General features: G+C 38.1%; 1 protein-coding gene across 4 annotated transcripts in view; it reads right to left on the reverse strand.

Annotated features, from left to right (window-relative positions):
- ZNF407 (zinc finger protein 407) overlaps positions 1-24,191 on the reverse strand; it is a 348,080-nt gene that overhangs the window by 104,174 nt on the left and 219,715 nt on the right. For all 4 annotated transcript variants that reach the window (XM_064507125.1, XM_064507124.1, XM_026100710.2 and 1 more), the window contains one exon: positions 21,588-21,708. In XM_064507125.1, coding sequence (XP_064363195.1) covers positions 21,588-21,708 — 121 coding nt within the window. The remainder of the gene's footprint in view (positions 1-21,587; positions 21,709-24,191) is intronic.

Genomic DNA, 24,191 nt, shown 5'->3' on the forward strand with positions numbered 1-24,191 from the left:
ACCTTGAACTACCAAATCTTCTACTGGATAAGTTACAGAGATCGAGCTCTTCAAATTCATTTTGATAAATCTTCAGCTTCTTCCAAAGTCATTTTCACTTGTAGATGCTGTTTTAAACTTTGAATACAAGAAGTGAACATGCATTTCACACCAGTGATGCACACACGGACAACATGACTCCCCCCATTCTCAGCGTTCTCCAGCTAAACCTCGAATTTTGGGAGCTCTTGGACACTCCCCTATGCACTAAGAGCTCACATTCACTCATTTATATGCCTGGACCTTTCGATTTCTTTCAGTGTCACTGCTTCCCAAAATACAGGCCTTCTAGACTGCCTTTATTTCTTACTTGGATTAAACTGCATGAAAACCAGCACACTGTAGGGTGATGGTAAACAACCTAATGGGAAATATTTTGTGACAGGAAAGAAACACACACCTCAGTCTGAGCTAATTTCGCTATAGTCACAGCCTTATTCAATGCAAACCTTCACAGAGATAGTTACCCTGCCCAACTTACGCTAAGCAAAGAAAACAAACAAAACAAAACAAAAATCCTCCCTAGCATACTCAAGACTTATCTCCATTTCTGTTTTTTTAAATAAAATAAACTCAGTGCCAGTTAACTCAAACTAGCTACAATGTCCTATACAACCTGCATACGCCACAAACACTGTTCAGAAGACAAGTTTAAAACGTATAGTGTCAGCTTACCTCCTCAGTGCTAGAGGTCAACATAGTATTGCTGAAGAAATAAAAAAAAAAAAAAAGATGGCCCAAAAGGCACTGTGAAATGTCTTGAAACTCGTATTTTTACCACTTTTACCATTATAAAACTATAATTATCATTATAGATTAACATATGTACTTGTATATCATGTGTGTATATAATATCATACATTTTCTTAGTATTCTTGTTTCCAGCCCCTCAGTTACCTTTTCCTTGCAGTTTTCCTTCTATCTTTTATTTGGGTTTTAAGTGAGTGGGGGGAACAATCACACGAATACAAGTGCTGGCGCTTTACAACGGACCTCAATTATCAAGTGGGTTACGATATTATTGCCAGAATTAGCAGCACACAGCTCCCAGGGACCTCAGGAGGTCAACTACAATGTGCCCACTGCAAGATCTGCTCTGCCTGTGTCAGTCCTGACAGACATCTCTTTATCCTGTTCCTGAAGACCTCTGGTGGACAGTGGTAAGGAGCAGCTAGGGGACAGCAACACTTAGACCACTATAGCTGTTTCTGCAGTGAACATTCACCCACAGCTGACGCTTTCCAATGGTAGTAAGATAACATGACTGGAACACAGACGCAAAGTTTCATAAAAATTCACATCCTGCAATCTGATGGCCACATGCATTGCCATGTTTTACATGTATTGCCATGTACTACATGTATTGCCACTCAGATAATATGAAGTAGCCCATAAGGGAGAGTACACTACATTCACATTTTTAATGAGATTTTACGGTACAGTCAGTTTCACAGAGAAAATAATAAAAGTGTATTTGGGATTTATTCTGACAGCATTATAGTAACACCCAGGCATAATAATCGTAATGTTTTCTGCTTTTCTACATTTATAGCTTTCCTTTTTGTATATAATGATCTATTTGTTATGACATACAGTATGTGTGACAGATGTCCAATGCTGGCTGCTAAAAAGTAGCAGAGCCCTGTAGGGAAGCAGCAAAAACTAGTGCGTCAGCACTGAAAAGGATGGAAGATTGATAATTACTGCTTGTGTCTCAGCTCCATTCAGCAGACTAGCATGTCCAAATTGTAATCTGGCCACAGATCTACCATTAAATTTATAATGAGCAAACATCCCAATTTCAAAGAATTGATCATTGCAAATACATGTGCTACAAGGGGTTGATCGCAATAGCCAAAATGAACTCTTTTATATGCAAATACAGAGTAATTTGGAATTCTGAGGGGAAATAAGAAGTGATGTACTCTAGCCTTGTTTACCTCCTAGGAATCTGTAGGCAGGTTACAACTCTGCACTCTAAAAAACTTTAGTATAAAAACAGTGCTGGCATCTAGATCTATTCAGGAATTTTCAGTCAGAATATTTCCCTAAAAAATGCTCATTTTGCAACAGATTTCACAACATAAAGAAAACTTTATTTTTTCAGAAAAAAAATCTGATTCCAAGAAAATATTGTCTTGCTGCCTTAAAAGCTCCCTTTAAATCTGCTTTCTGCAGGAAGAAAAAAAAATAAATAGACAAAAACATGGAAATTATGGTCAAACTACAGGAACTGGGAGGAACAGATGGAAAGGATACAAAAAGGCAGGGAGGCATGCCTCAGCTGCTGACCTGTCGTGTGTTCCCTGCTGCCCCCGTGCAAAAGGGAAAGGTGCAGGGGAGCGGTGGGCTGCTCAGCTGCTGAGAGCCTGCCTGTGTAACTCTTTGGAGAGAGTGGCAGTGTCTACTTCTACTGAATAGGAAAAAAAAAGTACAAAAGAAATGAGCAAAAAAAAAAAAAGCAAAATTTTTCACAGGAATGGTCTCCTACCGAAAACTCTCCATAATCTTTAATGGGATTCCTGGCCCCTGTGTCACTGCAGACAGTGGGCCCTGTGATGGCCTGGCTCACAAACCCACTGGCTCAGCCTGCCTGCACTGTACCAGCAACGCAAAGGTCTGCATAAGGGATGCAAAGGTCTGCTGTGCGCAGTGCACTGCTGCACTATGTCAGCCAAGGTTTCAGTGGCAGAAATAGCAGGTGGAGTTCATCTATTTCTCAGTAACTGAGAATAATCACTCTATTGTTCATGGGATTCCCCCCTCCCCCTTTTCTTTCTTATTGGAGCAGATGGCATAAAATAGAATTTGGTTTGAGAAATAGCATCTCTGCAGTGGTGTAAGGATAGAGACTGGGATTTAAGCATCATAGGCCCTGATTTAGCAAGGTACTTATGCACTTGTGCAGCTTAAGTACAAGCAGTCCCACTGACTTCAAAAGGATGACTCACAAGCTTAAATTTATGTACATGATCAAATACCTTGCTGGAATAAGACCATGGAAAGCATCCATTTTTTTAAAAAGCTAGGATGAGTTTAATTGAAGACACACTTTTCCTTTCAACATCAATTTTTTTTTCCCTATTGTATTGCATTTAATGACCACATAAAGTTACTCTGAATGATTCTGTAGGCTCTGTTTGTACATCCTCAGGAATCCATAAAATATTTTCACAAATATAAAAGTGTAGATGGAGCCTCCGAAAGGGTGTGGAGTCTAGTAGCTGTGATGAGATGAAATTGGATTCCTAATGTCGCTGGAGTCAGAAATGATAGCAACAGACCCTAAAGGCTGCCTGTCAATCTCAGATGCAGATGGCACTTCTTCCAACTGGCCTTTGTGTCAGCTCCTTCAGCCATTTTAGTGACAACATAGCTCCCTAGAGGGCAGATCCTGTTGCTCTGCAGCCTGGATTCATATCCAGAGCACTATGGTCTGTACAGTCTCTGCTCCAAGTGTTTTTTTAATGCTAATATATTGCCTCTTCTTGTCCTTTCCCAGGCCCAGCCCCCCATGCAAAAAAGAGATGGTCATTTTATTTCTCATTTCAAATGCTCTGATTTATCTTTGGAATAAACATTAACTGCCCGAAAGATTCACTTCTGTTATGCATGCCAAAAGTATATATAAAATCACTGCTAATAAAATCTGCAGATGACACTAAAATTGGGTAGCATGATTAATAACAATGACACTGCAGCCATATAGAATGAGCTGTATGGTTTCATAAACTAGGCCTGTTTAACAAAAATATATACAAATACAACTAAAACATTAGGTCTCACACCTTTGCACAAAGGATGCAAGTAACTTACGGAATGAGAGAACATACCGTGAAAAGCTGTGACATTGAAAATGATTTAGGGATTAGTGGAGCAACAGTTTAATTTGAGCTTCCAGTGCAATGCTATAAGCAGAAAGGTCCCATGTCATCTTTAGATGTATAAACAATGAGGCAGCAAGCAAATGTGAGGATGTAAAGTTCTGTTATGACACTGGGGAAACTAATTCTAGCATATATACTTCCCACATTAGTGCCTATCTTTTAAAAAGAACACAGCCACAAAATGGTTAACAATAGAAACATAAGTTAGGAAGAAAACCCTTAAATAAAAAATTTAAAGAACTCTGTTTTGCCTATTAGACTTGAGCTTGGAGCATGAGTAACTTAACAGAGAATAAATGCATGACATTAAGAGGCACCTTAACACAGAGAAAAGACAAAAACAATGACTACAAGTTACAGACAAATTCAAATGGGAAGTAAAGCACAATTTCTTTGGCAATCAGTGCAATTAACCCTTCACACAAGAGGAATGGGCTCTCCAACTGTTGTTGTTTTCATCAAACCTGAATGTCTTTCTAGAAGACAAAATTTTCTAGAAGATGATGTTTTAGTCAAACTAGCTCAATACAGAGCAAAATACATGTGTAGTTTGTTTTATGTAGAAGGTCAGACTAGCTGAGCTTAAGGCTCTTTCCCAGCTTAAAGTCTGCAAGAAGTACAGTTTAAGTCTGAAAAATGTCATTTTGGGGTCAGACATTTATTGTTTCCATGATGTCATGGACATTTGCACAGTCTGCAAATTAAAACGTATTCTTCCTGGCTGTCAATACTGCAAACCCATCTTAGATTCTGAAAGTCAAATCTGGTTCTTTAGTTGGAGGTATGATTAATTATCCGATATTTCTAATCCAAGATGTGCCTTGAAGGTATATATCAGAGAAACATCATTCTCTTGATATTATGTCCTCATAATGCCATTGTCTGCACAAATACAGGTAAATGCAGCATTTGGCTCTGTACTTTGAGCTTACTTCACAGCCATCACTCACCCACAGAAAACTGTTTTTAAGAGCAGCTTACTGAGCCCCTGCGATCAGTAAGAAATTGCAGTTTCCATGTAGCTAGTTTTTCAAAGTAGACCTACACATCAGGTTCAATGTGCTGTGGACTTCACCAAGAGATACTAAAATGGAGTACAGTTGAATCAAAGCACTGAACTATATATTTAACTTATCTAGCAAAGAAAGAGGTGCATATTAGCAGAGTAAAATGTATAAAATAGTTTCTAGCACTTTTACTTCAAACTATTCTAAAGTCCCAGATAAGCTGTCTTGTAAAAGTATTACTTTAAAATTGGACCACCCAGAAGAGATAATTTATGTTCTTTCAACTCTACACAATTATGTTTAAATATTAGAAGCTGTATTTTAACTAGATGAGCAATCAGGGCAAGTCTATTGATTGAAAAGAATAGGAACTGCCTGAAGTGCATTGCTTCTGCAGGCTGATCTAGTACTGAAGATGAACAAAATTTAAACACCATGGGATAGCCTTCTGAGTTAAAGTGCCAATGAAAATATGTCATATTGAGGAACTTTATAGATACACGCTGAATAAATTATCCTATGATCATGTAGGCAAATGTTCTGTCTTGGAGGAAAAAAAACATAAGAATAATAAAAGGTCCAGCTACCTGAAAGTAAACTCCTTCCATTTAGTATGTATGGTGCTACAGACCTGCCTTTTGTCCCACAGAGGGTTAACAGGAAAACAGGGAAAAAAATGGTAGAATGTGAATCTTGTTCTTTGGCCTTATCTTTCACATTTCTGTATAATACTACAGCAGAAACTAATGAACTTGCTCATCTTTGAAAGCCCTTTTGCATGCTTCTTCTTCTGTCCTTAACTCTGATCCTTGTGGATCTTCCCTTATGTGTGTGCCAATTTTACTGGTATAATGTGTGCACTTTTATTAGTTGTGTTCTGATGATTTCTACTGAGAGATACTTAAACTTTACACAAGTCAAAAACTATTTTATCACTTCTGAAGAAAACTAATAGGGCAGAGTCACTGAATGATAAGAGAGAGAGAGAGACCACTGAATTTATTTAATAATCCATGTCCATTTCACAAAAATGGCCTGTGTAATCCTTTTAAAAATAATAACCTGTTCATTTCAGACCTTGCACAATGCTTCTCTTTGTCCCTTGTAAGTCTCTCAAATGTCTTATTTTAAAGGAATATATAGTACTCCTGGAAGACATTTTCCCATTTCTATTCTCTTCAACTCCTGTGAGCCCTTGTTCTGTGTGATAAGGCAATCTCCTTCGGGATCTGAGCTGTGTAGTTTCGCACCACGAGTGACAAGGACTCGACTTGAATAACTGCTGTGCGCAGGTTGTAATTATGTCAGCTGGAGTGTTGAACAAGGGGACTGATTAATGTGTGCCCCAGCCCAGGCACAGTCCCTATCAAAACCTTCGTGCAGGCCAGCAATGGGGATGGGTTAAAGCAGAAAGACAAAACATGCTGTATCGTCCATGATAGATGAATTGCTCCAACAGTCTTCAGGCAGATGTTCCAGGACAGTATAATATACAATTACTCTGCCTTATCACCTTCCCAGGGACAATAAAGCTTCCTCCTTCTATAGCTCATGTGAGTGAAGGCAAAATTAGTTTTACTTTTACAACACTGACTCACTTATCATGTTGCCTTGATTGTGCTTTTACAGCTAAAGAAAACATATATTCCACTCTTAAACTAAAAAAAAAGCCAACCCCCCACCCCTCGCCTTTTGTATAAAACCAGAGGATTCTTTTGACTGTATGTATTTTGTATCATAGTAATGCAGTCCTTAAAGGCCTAATTCAGTATAGCATTCTAAGAAACACAACTAACTTTAAAACAACTGGACCTATTCATAGGTTTAATGTCATATATACATATACTATGGTACACTATTGAATCAAGTCAGAATGGGTAGTTAGTAAAAAAATGCGTAGGTTTTCTACAAGGGATGCCTATGTGAATAACATGCCCTTAGTGACTATTTTAACTAAGCAGTCATTCTAAAACACCACAGTACACTGTTGTAAAACATTTCATAGAGAAGTCATTAATCCACATACCTCTTAGAGGCCACAAGAGTTTACTGTATAACTGTTATAAATAATCCAAGTATTTTCCCAAAGTAAACATAAATTAAGTAAACAGAAAATTAGGAAGAAAATTATATATATATAATTGTTTCCTTTTTGTTATCTGATATATATAGACTTTATTTATTTATTTATTTATTACTACTGAGAGGAAAACAATCCATATATAGCAGAGCTATTTCCAACAGAGTTTACAGAATAGCAGCTTACTAACATGAACTGAATATCAAGAGAAGAATATGGCTCACAATACCCTGTTATCCTTTCATTCTAAGTACTGGATGGTAATAGCTCAAGAAGCTGTGCGTTAAAGAAAACAGTCTTCACTTGCATTCCAAGATCCATTGCTCTCAGTACTACCCTTTCTCCAGCTATATAGCAATGACATGATCTCAAAAAAATGGAAACCAACAAAGAAGACAGAAATGTATTTGGAAAAACACATATTGAAGGTCAGGTTTAAAAACAAAACCAGATTAAAACAGCCAAGGCTGATCATGACAATACTCGAAGATTGCACATGTCCAAGTATTTGAAAAATCTGTTTACACATTTAGTTTTCATGAAAGGGATTGGATTACCAGTCCTAGAAATGAGAGACAAGATTTGCTAAGGAGACAGGAAATAGGCACTGAAATTGCACTTCAGCTGAATTCCGACTCCCAGCTGTTTAAGCTTCTTTGAAGCCCCAGCCATTAAATAGCAGCACAGTTCTTGCAACAAAGGGTTTCACCATAAGGATACAGGCTCTCCTACACTCTTAGGGTGAAAAGCAATCCTATAAGATGCGAAAACTAGCTGCAAGAAAGCTGGTATGTGCTTACTGCACAGCATATTGCTTTTCAATGATAACACATCATCCAGAATGATGTTATACCACACACTGCATGGAGGAACAACAGAAAGCAGCCTTGACCTCAGAAAAATTATAATATAAGCACTGAAAAGGATATGACAAGCACAAAATAGGGACAAAAGGAGCAGCCGCAGGTTTGGGAGACAATGCACCATGAAACAGGGTAGAAACAAGCTTCTCTCTCATTTAGGTGCATAGCCTTACTGGACAACAACCCAGACTATCTACCATAACCAAGCAAATTCCCAATATAATTAATGAAAGTAAGTATAAACTAATGTAGGTCTCAGGAGGGTAATCTGGCTCGCTTAAATTAATGTCTACCTTTTCTAAAGGAAGTACAGACAACCTATACGAAATGTCAGGAGCGCCTATCTGCTCAGGTACACTGGTGTCCCTATCTTTTACATAATAGCTGAGAAATTAAAGCACTATTCTAGGAAGTAGAAATCCTGAGCAGGGCTGAATCTAGTTCTTCTGCATCCCAGGAAAGCGCATTAGCTGGCATGAAATATCCTGCACACACTCTTTTCTTCTTGAAACTCTGCCAATGGACAGTGAGAAGAGGCAGGAGCCAATCTGTTTTCAGAATTGTTCTGCTTTCAGTTATGGTTCCTACATAACATTTTCTCACACTCAAAACAACCGGCTCCCAAACCCCTTCTGCGCCCTCTCAGCTGAGTATCCTAAACACTAAATAGACTTCACTGTGGATGGCACTGCCATTCTTAACTAAATTAATGATAGCTTGTCTAACTTTCAGACATTTTTCTAATTGCTTCTAAGATATACCAAAGAATTCAGGAATAGGAGCCTGTTCACCTAAAAGGTGAATGGGAGAGCTGGATTGAGACAGGCCCATATCCCCAGAGGCAGACGCTCCCGAGCATACCTCAGTGACTTAAGAACTTGCAAACTCAGCAGAGAGGGGACTAGTAAACTCCTAAAGGCATAGCTGGTCTGGGATTTAGACAGTTTTTAGTGTGCTTTAGGGGAACTGCACCTCACCTGCAAAGATCAGTGGAAACTGGAAGTATCTAGGTACTTGATCCCACAGTCTACTCGTTTTGTTTGTTTTGTTTGTTTACTTTTCAGGATATAGTCTTGTCAAAGGTGTTGCTGCTCCTCTGGCTTTCTGTTTGTCTCTCAAGAAGCAAGCACTTCACGATAGGTGGAGAATCCTGCCTTCACTGAGGTCAGGAAAGTGATGCGATTAACATCAGTGTGACCAGGATTTCATCCTCTGTCTTTATTTTTGTTTTAGAGCCTCACCCATGTGACAGTAGACACTATCCAGCCTTTCCTTCAGTGAGAATTGACTCTCCACTGAGCTATGAAGCAGAGATGCTTAGATGCAGAGAAGCTTAGTTATCATCCTTCCTGTTACAGCACTCCTACCATGCTACTGGTGAAATGAAGCTGAAAACATGGATTTCAGAGCAGAGAAAGAAAATGAAAACTCTCTTATTATTATAGATTAGAGGGGACAAGAACTCAGCTAGAATAAGCAAACACTATATTTATCTTTCAAAATATTCCTCTGCAACCCAGAGCACTAACAGAGTCCACCTTCCCCTTTATCTCTGCAGCCTCACCCAACACCGTAACCCCATCTCTCCCTTGACACCGCCACCGGGCAAAACACAGCAGTTCCCAGGCTGCATACGCTGGGCAGCATGCAAGGGCCAACTACCTGACTTGCTCCTGCTGCATTTATTTAAACAGAATGCAGAGTAGCCACCTGCTTTTTCCATAACAAGGGCTCTAATTTAAGTCTTCTGTCAGACTGAGCCAGATTTCAACAAATCTGGTACAAATTCCTTTATCTTTGAAACCTCTCTTCTACTTGAATATATTTTTATTGCTCCTCAAAATGACTAGATTTTAGCATACCAAATCAATCAACTAAATACCACATAAGATGACTTTGTTATAATTTATTAGTGCTGATCAAAATCTTAAAGACTGGGTAATTAAAATTCAAATTACAATGCGATGAAAATCACATTTAGTCACCTAAATGAAAAGGCTGAATTCCAAATAGGTAGAAAGCAGCCACTGGACCCCATATTAGATAGAGAATTTGTGGGTGCCTATTGTTACTAAAAACATGTAAAAACATTTGTATTTATGCAAAGAATACAAGCAAAGTTTGAACAAATATCATCTTTCTAGATCTATGTATTATATCACAGTTCATCACTAAATGACCTAAAAGAAATGGAATAAATACCAAAGACAGCAATTATGGAATAATCTGTCCATAACAAAAGCTGTTTCCTATTCACTCAGTAAGAAATGTCAGTACTCTCAATCTTTGGGATATAAGTCTCTACCAAATAATGTCTTTTCTAAAGAAAAATATGGAGAGCTGGGTATGTTCTCTTTATCCTTAAAAATACTTGATAGATTTTAACATCCTTATAAAATGACCTGTGTTGATGATTTGCAACAAACAGTTAATTTTGGACCCAGGAACACTGACACATGAACACTGTAGCAAATGAAGCCTGGTTTCCCGTGGATTTTTGTCCTGTTAACTAATTCTCCCTCTGCAATAACAGGAGCTCCCCAACATAACCTTCAAGATACTCCCATCAGGCAAGAAAAAACAGCCATGCTGAGTGGCTAGCCTCAAAAAATACATTAGCTGGTTGTAAGCAAGAAGAAAGGTATAACAGCTGAATTTTGCCTGCCTGTTCCTCTGTGCTTTTTTTTTTTTTTCCTCCTCTCTCCTCATCCAGCTCTTTTAAGAAATATGTAGGAACTTCAATTATCTCAGCAACCACTATGCCCTGCCAGCTTTGACTGAAACTGGCCAACAGCTTAAAAAGTTATTAAAGAAACTGCCAGAAGGTGGATGAATGGATGGCCTGGTGCAAGTTTCAGTGTAAGTAAGGACACCAGGCTAAAAATCAGTCCTCATTAACTGATTAATAAAAATTGCCTTTTTAAAGCAAAGACACACCTTCTCTTTCCTGAAAAGAAAACGAGTTACTAATGGTTTGTTTATATGTTAAAAAAAATTCATAACATATCTCCAAAATTTGGTTCTCTGGTTGGATCTTACCAAGAGCTCATTAGCAAAGAGTGCATGAAAACACCGTACTTTCCTATTGAAAAATCATCCAAACTGAAGAATTCATTTTTGCACCCCATCTCTCAATACCTTCTACAAGGTATTTTGCAAAATTTCAAACAGGAATGTTTTCAGGAAAGATGGATGACAGAAGTGGAGGATGACTTTCCACACCAGCTTTCTAGCAAAACAAATTGTATCTTCAACACCAGAGCCACTACAGAGAATCAATAATTAGCTTGAACAGGGATTGAAAGAGAGTGTGCTTAAGTGCTAAATATAAAGCTATAAATACTATATTTTAAGGGGTACTAGTAATATCACAATAAAGTACTAGGATGATATTCTAGTGGTTTATGATGTCACTAGAACCACTTGATGTATTTACAGGATTATTACACAAGTTTTACAGTATTATAAACTGCTGAGTTTCTACTTGTGTTCTTGTAAAATGATATCACCTCTAAAAATATAAAATGACAGCACTGCTGAAGAACATTAGAAGTATGTTACTTTAAAGCACTATTTAAATATATATATATATGTACAGAGCTATATTCTACGAATCATGGTGTGCTCAGCTGTTCTGCTGAAGTGGAAGGAAAAGCTGCACAGAACTGGATTGGTGCGCAGCTAACCTGAGGTATGGGTATAACTGTGCTACCTACCCTGGGAGCACCAGGGAATATTTTGCAGGTTTTGAGAGTCAAAAGTGACTTCTTCTTCACTTCAAAGAGGAACCAGTTTGCTCTTGGGCTATGAACAGCACAGCTATTCCCAATCCATTTCAGTTCCCATTCCCTACCTGTTTCAGTCCATCTACTGGAGCAGATGGGGAAGAAGGAGGAAAGTCTCCACTCATCCATGTGGGTGGGAGAAAGGAAAAGAGTATGGCAGCAGCATGTTTCTCCCAGCACACTGAGCCACAAAATAACCTGTGAGGCAAAGATGAGGAGTGGCCTAGAGATTTCATTTTTTCTCTGAGGATGTAAAATAGAAAGCAACAGCCTTGCCCCAAAGTGTCCAAGTATGTAGGACATCGTTTTTCATACATATTTTGGATTCTAGTTATTGTTTTGCATTAATTATTTTTCCATTCTTAAAAGAACACATTAAGAAAAAGATCGAAGCCCAAAATTCAGTGCAGTATTATGTGGTAGGCAGGTTAAAGATGAAAAACTAAACAAACAAACCTAATAACACAGACATTCTATGAATGCTACTAACATCACTTTTTAATTTTTTAATAGACAGAAAGGAAATTGGAAACTAAAATGCTAACAGATCACCCCCTAGCATGTGCATGTATCTTATATTTCTTTTAGTGGTTTTCCTTAAAAAGAACAATGATAACACCAGAGCAACACTGATCACTTGCAACAGCACAACTGAGAGTTTTAATGGTAAGATTAAAAGAAGTCCCTAAGAAGTCTCAATGGTATCTATGCCTGCTATTCAGGCCTAAGCAGGACCAGCAAAACCGCAAACACTACCCCAATGAGGGATAAAGTAGTCATAATGAGCAAGTTACTAAAAGTCACTTGGGCAAAAAGCTCCTCTCCAGACTGTCTTTGTTTAGCACAGCCTCAAGCAAAAACAGATTCCTGATCCACAACTTCAACAGAAGTAATATAGTATCATAAAACACAGTTTGCAAAATGGTTTAGAGAAAGAGAATTGATATGCACAAAATTCCCCATCCTCTCTATGTCACATCTGCCTGTCTGGACCACACTATCTGCTCACAGCAGCTCAGAAAAGAGAAAGGCAACCCCATGGAAGGCCATGAGGCACTCTCAGCCCTTCTGAGACAAGCTCTCCTTATTCTCGTCAAAGTTTTTGCTGCCCCAAGCTAAGCAGCAGCTTTCAACCTGTGGGGTTGTGAAGCAGCAGCCCAGAAAGTCAGATCTCTCACATCTTTCACACTTCTGTCCCCAAAGCGGATAATCAAGAGAGCCAAAGAGGTCAGAGCGGGGCTTTTGGTTGCCCACCCTGCCAGAGAGACCCCGGGAACACCCAGCTTCCCAAGCCCCAGCAGCAGACCCTGCCCAAGAGCTGCAGTTCCTCCAGATTGTATCGTGGCCTCTGGAAAACACTCATCAGACTCACCCCAAGGTGCAGGACTCCCAAATCTATCCCACAACTTCCAACTGCAAGGCAGGAAGCCTTGAAATCCAGAAAGTTGTGCTGCCCAAAGTGCCCTAATATACAAACGTAGAGGAAATCAGACAGAAGCTGTCACAGAGACAAGGACGTTCTGCCGGAATCAGCCAGCTGCTTCACTTAGTTTCGATAAAATGAAAGTTTCTAACAAAATCATTAGAAGTACCTGAGCAGCAAATTTTTCTCAAACAGAAAAGCTCTGGTTTTCTCCTCTTTTTCCCTTCTTTTATTTTCTGTCCAGCAATTTTGTTTTCTTTCTCACACCTTCATCAGGCTTTAAAGAACTATTATGTTTCCCCTTCTCCCTCCTCAACATGGCTACTCCTCTTTCTAGAACTGTTATTGAATTGAATTTTCTTTCCGTCACTTACTAAATTTTAAGGTTGTTTTGTATGTCACATATGAAAGGACAAGGGAGGAAGAGGGAATGTTGTATTGTAAAGACAGAGTTACATACACAAACTTTTTTACATGACAGCAGTCATATTGCCTGCAGAATAAGCCATACATAGCAAAACAGACTAGTTTAATCTCTAAGACCTGTAACTTTACCATAATATTTTCAGAGATTGCTAACTACCAATCAGGGGACTGTTCATACTCATTCCTTGTAGATTGGCTATCCCCAAAACCAGTTTGGGTCCTATTATAATGACTGGATTTGGGATTAAAGAATGGTAAAAGGAACAAATGAGTTTATTTTTCTTCTATGTTAGCAGACAGTGGCAAAGAAAACTTGTATAATAAATTTTTTTTTAATTACCTAAAAGGGTCATGTAAATTAATCTATGGTCCCAATGTTTTTTTGGATCAAATTATTCCAACAAGTAAAAGTTTATTTGTAGGTATAAAGGAAGAATCTTACTGTACATTTTTAACACAACCTCTATGAGAAGAGCAAATTGCAAGTCTTTTCTGTTACTAAAGGCCAAGACCACAGCCTAATCATTCACCTGGAAGTTAGTAATAAAATTCTATTTATTATCGAAATAGAATCTACTTAAGACTATTTCAATCTGAAATATATGTTGGTGTCTCACATTTATAAAATACTTAATATAGCTATATTTATATTTAATATATTTATGCTCATTAAGAAAAAGGAAGTGGTAAGACAGTGATGACACATGACATATGATAGGACAAAGGAGGTGTGAAGTAGAGAAAGTTAAAATGTATAGTGAAAATGGAAGACTACCACATTAATCTTGCTGTCCAATGCATGAAGTGCCTTCATTCTTATTTCATAAGCACCAAACACTTCAGGCTTTGGACTGAGCATACTAGACTTTGATTCAAACAAAGTACACCCACACAGCAGAGAAAAGGCTGCGTAAGAACAAGAAGAGTTTGAGGATGAAGCCCAAATTGAACAGCAAAGGGAAGACAGTAATTACTGAAAGAACTCAGGAACCTGAGAATGTTTTTGCAGAACTTAAACCAAAGTGTGGACTAACTGATAGAGAGCTGAGCTGCAATCACAACAGGCTGCAACACAGAGAAGCTGACAGGAGGTAAAACCATATAGAAATTTTTATATTAATGTCAAAATGGCTATATATTACTGTCAATGGGTCAGAATAATTTAGCATTCTATTTAGGCTTAAACACGTCACTTAAAAGTTGTTCTTCAAAGGACTCAATCCAAATGAAGCTAGAGCAGCATTACCAATGTTTGCGATTTCATCACTTGTTTAATTATATTTAGGTAGATCCTTAAAATCCCAAGTCCCATGGTTCAGTGTTAGCATGAAAATAACAGATTCACCCAATTAAAAAGTAGATTTTTAGTACCTTTTAGCTATAGTGGCCATAGGAAAAACTTGGAAAACAGGAATAAATAAATAGAAAGAGAAAAGAAAAAACAACAAAAGAAGTTCGAGTTACCAATGCTCATGGAATTACTGATGGACTTCCATATTGTGATGAATAAGCACCATTCATTAAAATAAATAAAAATCTGCATTATCTTTACAGCAAGTACAATGTGATTACTATCATATTCATTAAAAACACTGAAAGCAACAGACTTCAGAGTGACTGTAGTTGTACATGCAGTGCAAAAACCTCTAACAGGGTGATTTCATAATGGAACACAATGATAAAATCTGTATACATCTATATATGTGTATGTACACACATATACATATATATATATGTATTTTTAAAGGAACAATCATGTTTTCTAATAAGCACACATTTTCTTAAGCAGTCTGTGCAGTGACATTTGCCTCTGGCAAGGAGAATGGGGAGAGCTGAGAGGGAGGGAGTTTAAGTTCTTTTGTACATTGCCACCAACATGATTGTCTGTAATTGCAAAGGCAGAATGTCTCAGTCACTGCAGATGGTGCACGCACCTCCCAGTGAGGACCATATCACTGTTTGTGTGCACTCTGGTTTCTACAAGTTTCTGACTTTTAGGAACTATGTCTGAAGCCAAGTCCGTTGGTGAATACGATAGTCGATCTGTATTTTGCACTGTCACATTTCATATTTTTAGTCTGAGTTTACCATATGAATTTTCAGTTATAATTTAGGTAAGTATAAAAACAGTTTTATTACATAATAGAAACATCACAAAGGGAATAATACTAACCCTAACCCCATATGCAATGAGTTCGTTAGAATAATGAAAGTATATTTTTAGGACATATCTAAATCTTATACCAGAATGTTTTTCTTTCATAGACTTGAATGCTACTGTATACTTTATTCCAGACTAATATAAATGTTATCAAATATTTTAAATGAATGTTTATTAAAAACTACGGGTGGAATAATATTCTGAGGTATCCACATCTGGGAACTATGCCCAGGCATTAACAGAATTTATCTCTAAACTTCTACCTTCATTTGTTTATAAGTATGCTAGCACAATGTGCTGGATATCTTCAACTCCTGCTGCTGATCACAACGGAAGCTTAAGTGCTTTCTGAAAGCCCAGTTTGCTCTACTGCACACACAGGCATTATCCTCCTTAGCAATTCCCTCCTAGTACAAAGTATTTGCACTTTTTTTGCCCAATTCTGCCTTTGTGGTATAGCGGTAAGTGTTTTTCCATAGCGTACTGGTGGTTGCCACTTGTAGTCATTATCAGCCTAATGCTCCATAGACTTGTATAACCTGGTTATTTCCTATACATGCGTATTAAATTTCACTGGTTGCAAAAAACATGTAAATGTTAACATTTTAATGATAAATACACTGTTTCATCATTTTATGTAGAAGTTGCCTTAACAGGCTTTCAGTTTTATTATGAATAAATACATACTGCTACCTCAGTATTTAAAATAGTTCCTAGCTGTTCTTGATATAACTAGGGAATAGTGCTCAGCTGACACAATCGTATCAAAACAAGGTTATTAAACTCACCAAAATAAACACAGAGAGAAAACACTTACTTTGCACATCCTTATGAATTAGGTACAAATCCTGGGGTGTATTATAAACTGGTCTTTACAACCTATGAACATATACTATAAGTCAGAGGGAAATAGGAATTCCCTAGGGATGCTGTCCGAAAAAAGAAAAGTAGCCCCTCTGGAGTCACTCCCCCTAAGTCATGCTGCCACTGCTGCCAAAACTACGAAATGAATCCTTCTGCAGTTGGAATTTCAGATGCCATAATCCCTTGCAGAATGTTGTCTAATTATTTTATTATGCATAATAAATGTAAAATATTTATTTTAGTTTACATAATTATATTAAAAATGTATGCTATTCATTCTCAGCCTTGTAAGACATCCTTCACAAGTCATATACTTTATAGAAAGGTGCATTTATGGAATTAATGCTGTTTTGCTGGCATGGCTGTTTATATTATAAAGCTTCTAAACTCTCTTATCTACTACTGTGGAACATCGCCAATCCTGTAGACGTTGCTTTCCATTCCCTCCCCCCCCCCCCAGTACATATGCAAAATTAAACCGTGCAGCGGAGTCCCAGAGGCATAAGAGCCATTTTCTTTAATTACAGAACAGGGATGGCATAGACTAGCTTAACATTATACTTGTCCCACACTCCCATGGTCAAAGTTGCAGCAAAGATGTTTCTATGCCACAGAACTAAGCCAGTGTTCCTCCCAAGCCCTGAACTCCCCCAAATTTGAATATGCTTGAAAAGCAGGGCTGTGCCTTTTACCCTCCCCAAAACAAAGTAATCTGAATCCACTTTGTACTAAAACAACCCCCCACATACACACCATGAACATAAATCATTATTTGCCTAAGAAGCTGTGATAGATGCATGGAAAGTTAGTACTGATAGCACTTGGCTTTGAAGCCTAACATATGACTAAAATTAGATTCCTAGTTATTTAAGAATTCTTAAATTTAGACACATCCAAAAAAGTAGTTCAGTGTTTGAAAATGCTGCATGTCTGCATCCTTCATTGATTTCACTGGATGCATGGGAGTTTAGCACTTCTGAAATCAGGTTACATTCAGGTGCCTAAACTGTTGCCTTTCATTAGGCAGCCAGCTATGAGAAGTCTGGCCACGGAATATACAACCCACCGTTTTAGAAACTAGTTAAGTTCACAGATATTATTCAGTTTCAGGACGTTACATGACTCTTCATTTCTTATTGTGTCCGTTGCAAAATGGAAACAGTATTTTTGTCAGTATGACTCTAGGATCATGTAATCTAAAAAGTTTAGCCACATAACATATCTTTATAAAATGACACAGAAATACAAGATAAGTATTGCATATGGAATGGTGGTGTAGGGCCCTATGAGACCAATTCTGTAATATAAAATTGCGGTGAACACTAATTAGGAGTGAATGAATATTTTTGTATGACGAAGCACAGTAACTTAAGAATGGAGAGACATTTGAGATAGTAAATGCAAAGGAAATATGTGCATATTTATATCTAAACAGGATGAACCTACATTGAAAATACAAATGTGAAATACAGACGAAACTAGAATAGCAGTTTAAACTTTTAGTAAGCAAATTTTTAGGAGGCAGGTATTTTTTCTTCCTTCAAAATGAATTAGATTTTAAAAAATAGACTGGAAATATAATTTCAAATTACGATCATTACTAGAAGTTGGATACTGCTGTTATAGACAGAAAAATCAGAAGTTCATTTCTTTGTTATCGATAAGCTACAGATTTAGAGAATATAAATATCAACCGACCATACTAAAAAAGCAGAGACAGAAGATAAAATTTTGCAAAAACATTTAACTATAACCATAAACATAGATTATAAAAGCAACTCAGTAAAATAAAATGACCAAAATTGCCCCTGTTTTCTTTTGGGGAATATGTATACTATTGAGATTGTACAATTTGTGAGATAAAAACCCTAGATGAGTTTATTATTCACTTGGGAAAGCCACATCAGTTCATGTCTTTTCCTAGTTAAGAAAAGAACTTCCCTTCTGACTGAAGGTTATAAAGAATAAATTTCCTTTTCAGTTCTATGCAGCCAAAATCAATCTTTTCCCATAGTATCCTATAGTCTATTCCACTTGTTTCTGCTGCGAAGGAAAGAAAAAAAAGATGAGTTACAGGTGCATGTACAGTCACAAATGATCCATATTTCAATAGTGGTTCCTAAATTCAGATTTGTTTCTTTTAATATTTTTTTTTTCTATACTTCTTGCCAAGGTTAGTTCAGTCACTTGTCTGGCAAGAGTTTTTGCAGGATGACTGTTCACAATTTCTTCTCATTGAAAAGCTTGAAATCAGTAATCTCTAAGCACCCTTTGAGCACTGATGAGTTGAACAGGAATAATTAAAAAAATCTAGTATTCAGACACTCTTTTTATTCAAATGTCCCAAACTACTTTTTAGACTACAGAGATCACTTCACCTACCAGTGAAAGGAGACATTATGATACTCTGCTCCTTATCCATACACAAAATGGGGAATATTAATCTCAGTGAAGCTACAAAGGTCATTAAAGAGTCTGCAGTTGCCAAGCAATACTAAACAGCAACATCTGAAATAGTCTGGATGAACTTACAGTACAATGGCTGAGCTGAAATCACCAAACAGTGAGAACTTCACCACTAGACATGGGGGTTAATTTTATTACTAGATCTGCAGGTTTTAAAACCTTGATGTCATGTTTTGTGTGCGTGCCACTCACAAGAGTAAACACAGTCTGCTGGACTGGTCTGAAGAACATTACTTGCTGAGTTGCTAATACCTTTTCTTCATGAAAACAGACAGTAATGGGTGAGTTAATAAGCAGGCAACATGTGATTCCCTTAAAAATACAGTGAAAAATAAAGAGGAAAAAAAGCAAGAGGTGGATAGAGAGCAAAAAACTAAGGCCTCACTGCCTCTCTGAACTTGCAGCAGCAGCAGCAGAGCTCTAATTTCTGCATCCCTGCCAGATGTTCTTCACCTGAGCTCAGACAAAATTTCTTGCAGAATCAAAGCTGCATAAGCTGATGCCCATAGAGATCAGCTTTCAAAGAGTGGGTTGAAATTGGCCTACAAGGGAACATCCTACTAACATCCTACTATCACAAAACAGTGATTTTCCAACAATATGGAGGCTCAGAGATTTCCTGTTAATCCTGATAAAACGTGCAAGTGACATTTGCTTCTTCCCTAATAACCTCAAATAAATATAATACTAGCCAAAGCCTGTCATTTCCTGAAATTCCTACCCCATACAGAAACATGTCCATCTGAAGAAAAACAATCATCTGTTGTTTACTGAACATCTTCCTGGACAGAGCATTTAATGCTGTTATGCATTGTCACGCTGAGCGGGGGAAAAGGCAAGGTTCCATGTCTGCGCCCACTCTGCGTGAGCAACGAACCCCAAACTGCAAACGCGGATTCACATCAACAACACTCCCATGCACTGGTGTCTCCAAGTCAGATGCTTAAACGCATCATAACCCATCTCTCATTATCTTGCTCAGTAATAAGATTATTCCTTCCTTTTGGGATGGTTCACGAAAGTGGATGACCACAAGATTAAGCCTCTTCAAGCAGTGCCAGAAAGACAGCATTGCCCAGGAGCTTTGATGTTCACTGCTGCACATCCTGTCATGCTAACTATGTTCCTTATATGCTGTCACTTCACTCAACGCAAATCTTGTAATGTGACCATTCTGAGGAATACAAAACCACCTAGCTTGCTTAGATGACTTGATCCAAAGTGTACTGAAGATAAAAGAAACACTTCTATTTTGGAGGGGGGGGGGGGGGAAGAGAGGGAAGATGCTTTAAGGTGGGAACACAGAAATGAAAGGCACCTGAGATATCAAGTTCAGTCCTTTGCAGATCTACACAGGAATTTAATGGATGCTCAATACAGCAGAGTTCACAAAACATTCACTTTATATACACAGACCAATGTAACTCAAATTTTTGTACCGAAACTGCACAGATCAGTGCAGAAGCTTTATGTACAGAAGCTTTCTTTAAAGTAGACCACAAACAGTGCAAAATCAGATATTGTAAGAGTGGCTAGCCTTTGTTATATAATCTTGTTTTAGGAAACTACATTAAAACATATACTAAAAGAACATTATAGTTGTATGCTCAGCATTAAAAAAATTATACTAGTATAATCAGATGTTTAACTTCCCCTGCTTGTGCGCATGTATCACAGCACATGCATCTATTTACACAAACATATATCATTGCTCAAATACAATGCTGATTTCTAAAGAACATTCTGGACCTCAGATCTTATAAGTTTCTTATGAATGACTTCTCTGAATTCTTTTATAGTACACATAGACTAGCTGCTTCCCTGCAAGGTGTTAAAAGTATTCAAGGTTGTAGAAAAAGTATGTTTAAGTAGAATTAAGAAGCAACTTAAGAAGCAACATGAGATCATTTAATAACTATTCTATAACAAACATAAGACACATGGGATGAGCACCACAAGAAATCTTAACAGTCCATTTCTGTGATTTTTGAGAGCTTAACTGTACTGTCACAATAGGATGGGTTTTAATGGCATAACTTAGGAGACTTTGCCACACAGCCACCCTACATCCACTCTCATCCAATAAACTTGGCTGGCAAGGAGAAAACTGGAGCAGAAACACCAGACTCAGCAGTGCTTTAAATAGCTCCAGTTGCTTCCAGTTCTAATAAGTGTCTGATGAATATTTAGGCTGTGAAGCCTTTTAGGGGATTTTTCCTTTCTTGATGGAATGGTTGCAACTCAACCGAGAAAAATTTCAAAACTGCAACTGATTTGAAAAGGCAATGCAGATAAGTAGTCTCACCATGGAGAATTCTAACAGACACTAGAGCAGCTGTGAAACAAACACTCAACATTAGCACTGCAGTGTTACCACTAAAAGGTTTCCCATCATTTGTTTTTCTTTATAAAGTAATACCTAAATACTGAAGACTAAGTTTTTAAATTTAGCTCCTAATTTAATATGCAATTACTGCTGCACTGATGGTGTTTTAATGGCAATATATTTTTATTGGTGACTTCAAATGAACCTCATCTGATCACCCTAACCCTTCCTTCATCATGCTTTAGTTAATGACTCATTACCTGTAGTCACACCAGGGACATCTGTAAGGCTTTTCTCCAGTATGGACACGCTTATGTCGTGTCAGATGCGATTGTGTTGTGGAAGCGAAGTTACACTCATCACATTTGAACGGTTTCTCTCCTAGAAGATGACAAGAGAAGATATGCATTATCAGTTTTCATCAATATAAAAGGAAGATAAGTCTGAATTTCTGGCAAATCCCCTGAGCTAGATTTTAGTCCATGTATATCACAAAAGCAAACGCAAAGTGCATTTCCAAATGCAAGGTATTAATTACAAAATACTACGCTCACTGTGAGATATACACTTCAGCAGCCAGCTGACTTCCTATACGGTGTTACTGCAGCAAAAAGGAAGAAAGAGAATTGCACTGAAACATGGTAACCATGTTATTTGGGCCATATTCCATGAGCATGTCTTCACCAGCAGGAGACAGGCATTCCTCTCATGTAGAACACCCTCTGGCTTCTGTTGCAGTTGTGCCCATGTACAACCCACAGAGAAACACTCTTCAAGACAGAAGGTAAGAAATGAAGCCAGGGCCTGTATTCAGCACCTGCTCAGAAATGAACATCTCAGGGAGAAGGCTGTCTTTGGTTTTTGTCTCTGCTCCTGCATTTTAGATCTCAGAGATATAAGATAATATGCATAAATTGACTGAGAGTATGAACCAGAACTCAGAGCTCCATCCTCCCTCTCTTGCTTGCTGTCCTTCTGCCCTTGGGAATCTTTTTGAACAGTGTGTCAATTTCTGCAGAAGGACTTGAAAGGTTCATGGAAAAATAAAAACAAACCACTAAACGAAGACAATAATATTGTCAGAGGACTAAAATTCAATCTCTGGTAAACATGCAACTGCACTGGGAATTTCTAGGGGAATACTAACTGTAGAAAGATGAAAACCCCTACTCTAGCTAAGAAATCGTTATGCAAAACGTTTTCCTTTTCCAGCTGGAAGGTCCACCCTTCAGCAGACACTGAAGCAGACAAAATCTCATGATAGAGAAATATACTGTGAATCCCAGGTAAGACAACTGCATCCATTTTTACCACTTGATTGCTCCAGAAATTCTTCTGTGGGGCTTGCAGGTACACACAATTACCAGTAACAGAGGTTTATTTTTGTAGTCAGAAGACAGAAGGCATCTCCTAACTTCTGGAGCCTTAGAAGTATTTTGGAGGCCTTCGAAAGCATTTATATTCTAAACACTACATAAGGAATCAACATCCCTAACTTAAGAAGCCTGAATAAAACTGCTAGGGATAGATGCCTACTTTGTAGACTGTTCACATGTCCATTCTCTAAACCAAGCTCTAAGTCCCTGAGCAGGTACAACTTGTGGATTTTCAGACTGCTAGCAAAAGATGTATCACTGGCAGAAGACACATCACTAGCAAAAGACCGATCCCAAGGGGCCATGCCTCCAAGTCTGATTTTTCAAGCCTCCTCAAAACATGACACACTAGAGACTTCAAAGAAGACTTCTCCAGAATTCTGAGAAGAGACAGAAATCTGCATTTTTCATTCGTGATGACCGATTTCTTTTTCCCTTCCAAGGAAAAAGAAAATGCAAGGTCTTTAGACCTGAAAAGTCTGGAAGGAAGAACAATGGAGTAGCTTCTGAAAGCTCCATAGAGGGTTGGAATAATTGCTTTTAGTAGCTGCTGGAGAGAATTTCAGCTACCATTTTTCATTTATTGTTTCTCAGGAAAAAGAAAGGTGAAGGGGCAGGACACAATGCAGAAGCCTCTTAGCTGGACAAATTGAGATTGTGAGGGAGATTCCTGCCCCAACTGGGGTTTTCTTGTCAGACACTGACTCTCTGATCTGAAGAAACTGATTCTCCCAGCAGCTTGAATGGTATTGGCTTCTTCTTCAGTTAAACTCTCTGGGAGGCCATAGACTCCATAGCAACACAACCTGTTCTTGAACTGAAAATTTTCTGTGCCCGATTTATTTTATCCTGCAGTATTAAAGAAGATAGCAACATTTTCAAGCCTAAATAGTAAAGCTACAAGTATTTTAGATCACATACAGACTTACTTTAACTGCTTTCATTGAAAACGCACTGGAGCCTTACTAGCTTGCCCCCTTGTAAAGAAGCAGATCTGCACTGAAAGTTGATTTTTAAGCTGCCATTCCCTGGAGGCTGCATCAGCTAGGGTCTGCTGCTGTGCTGGGGCAGGGCCAGTAAAGCTGACAGATGAGTGAGCTTCCATGGAAGCCAGGAGAGTTTGGAAACTCCATCGTGACCAAAAGAAAAATGATAATCCTTGCCCACTGCACGAGGAAGCTTCTCCTTAGGCAATCCTTGGGGCTAACCGCTCCTGTCAAGGAGAGCATGTGTAAATTGCACCTGACAGAAAATACACCGCAGCACCACCCAAAAAAAAAATGGCTACACTGGCGGACAATGACTGCCTAGCACATCCTGCAATCCTCAGCAGCTGCACAAAGGGAAAAGTATTCATTTTTCTGGAAAATTAACAAAATTGGTAAGTACAATTGAAAACAACTAAAAGAAGACAACCAAGCATTTCATTGGGTTGGGTGGGGGGGAGAAGATCACATTAGGTGTAGCAGCAGTACTTTTCTTTTTTCT

Source organism: Dromaius novaehollandiae, chromosome 2, assembly GCF_036370855.1.
Source record: "Dromaius novaehollandiae isolate bDroNov1 chromosome 2, bDroNov1.hap1, whole genome shotgun sequence".
In the NCBI taxonomy this organism is placed as follows: Eukaryota; Metazoa; Chordata; class Aves; order Casuariiformes; family Dromaiidae; genus Dromaius; species Dromaius novaehollandiae.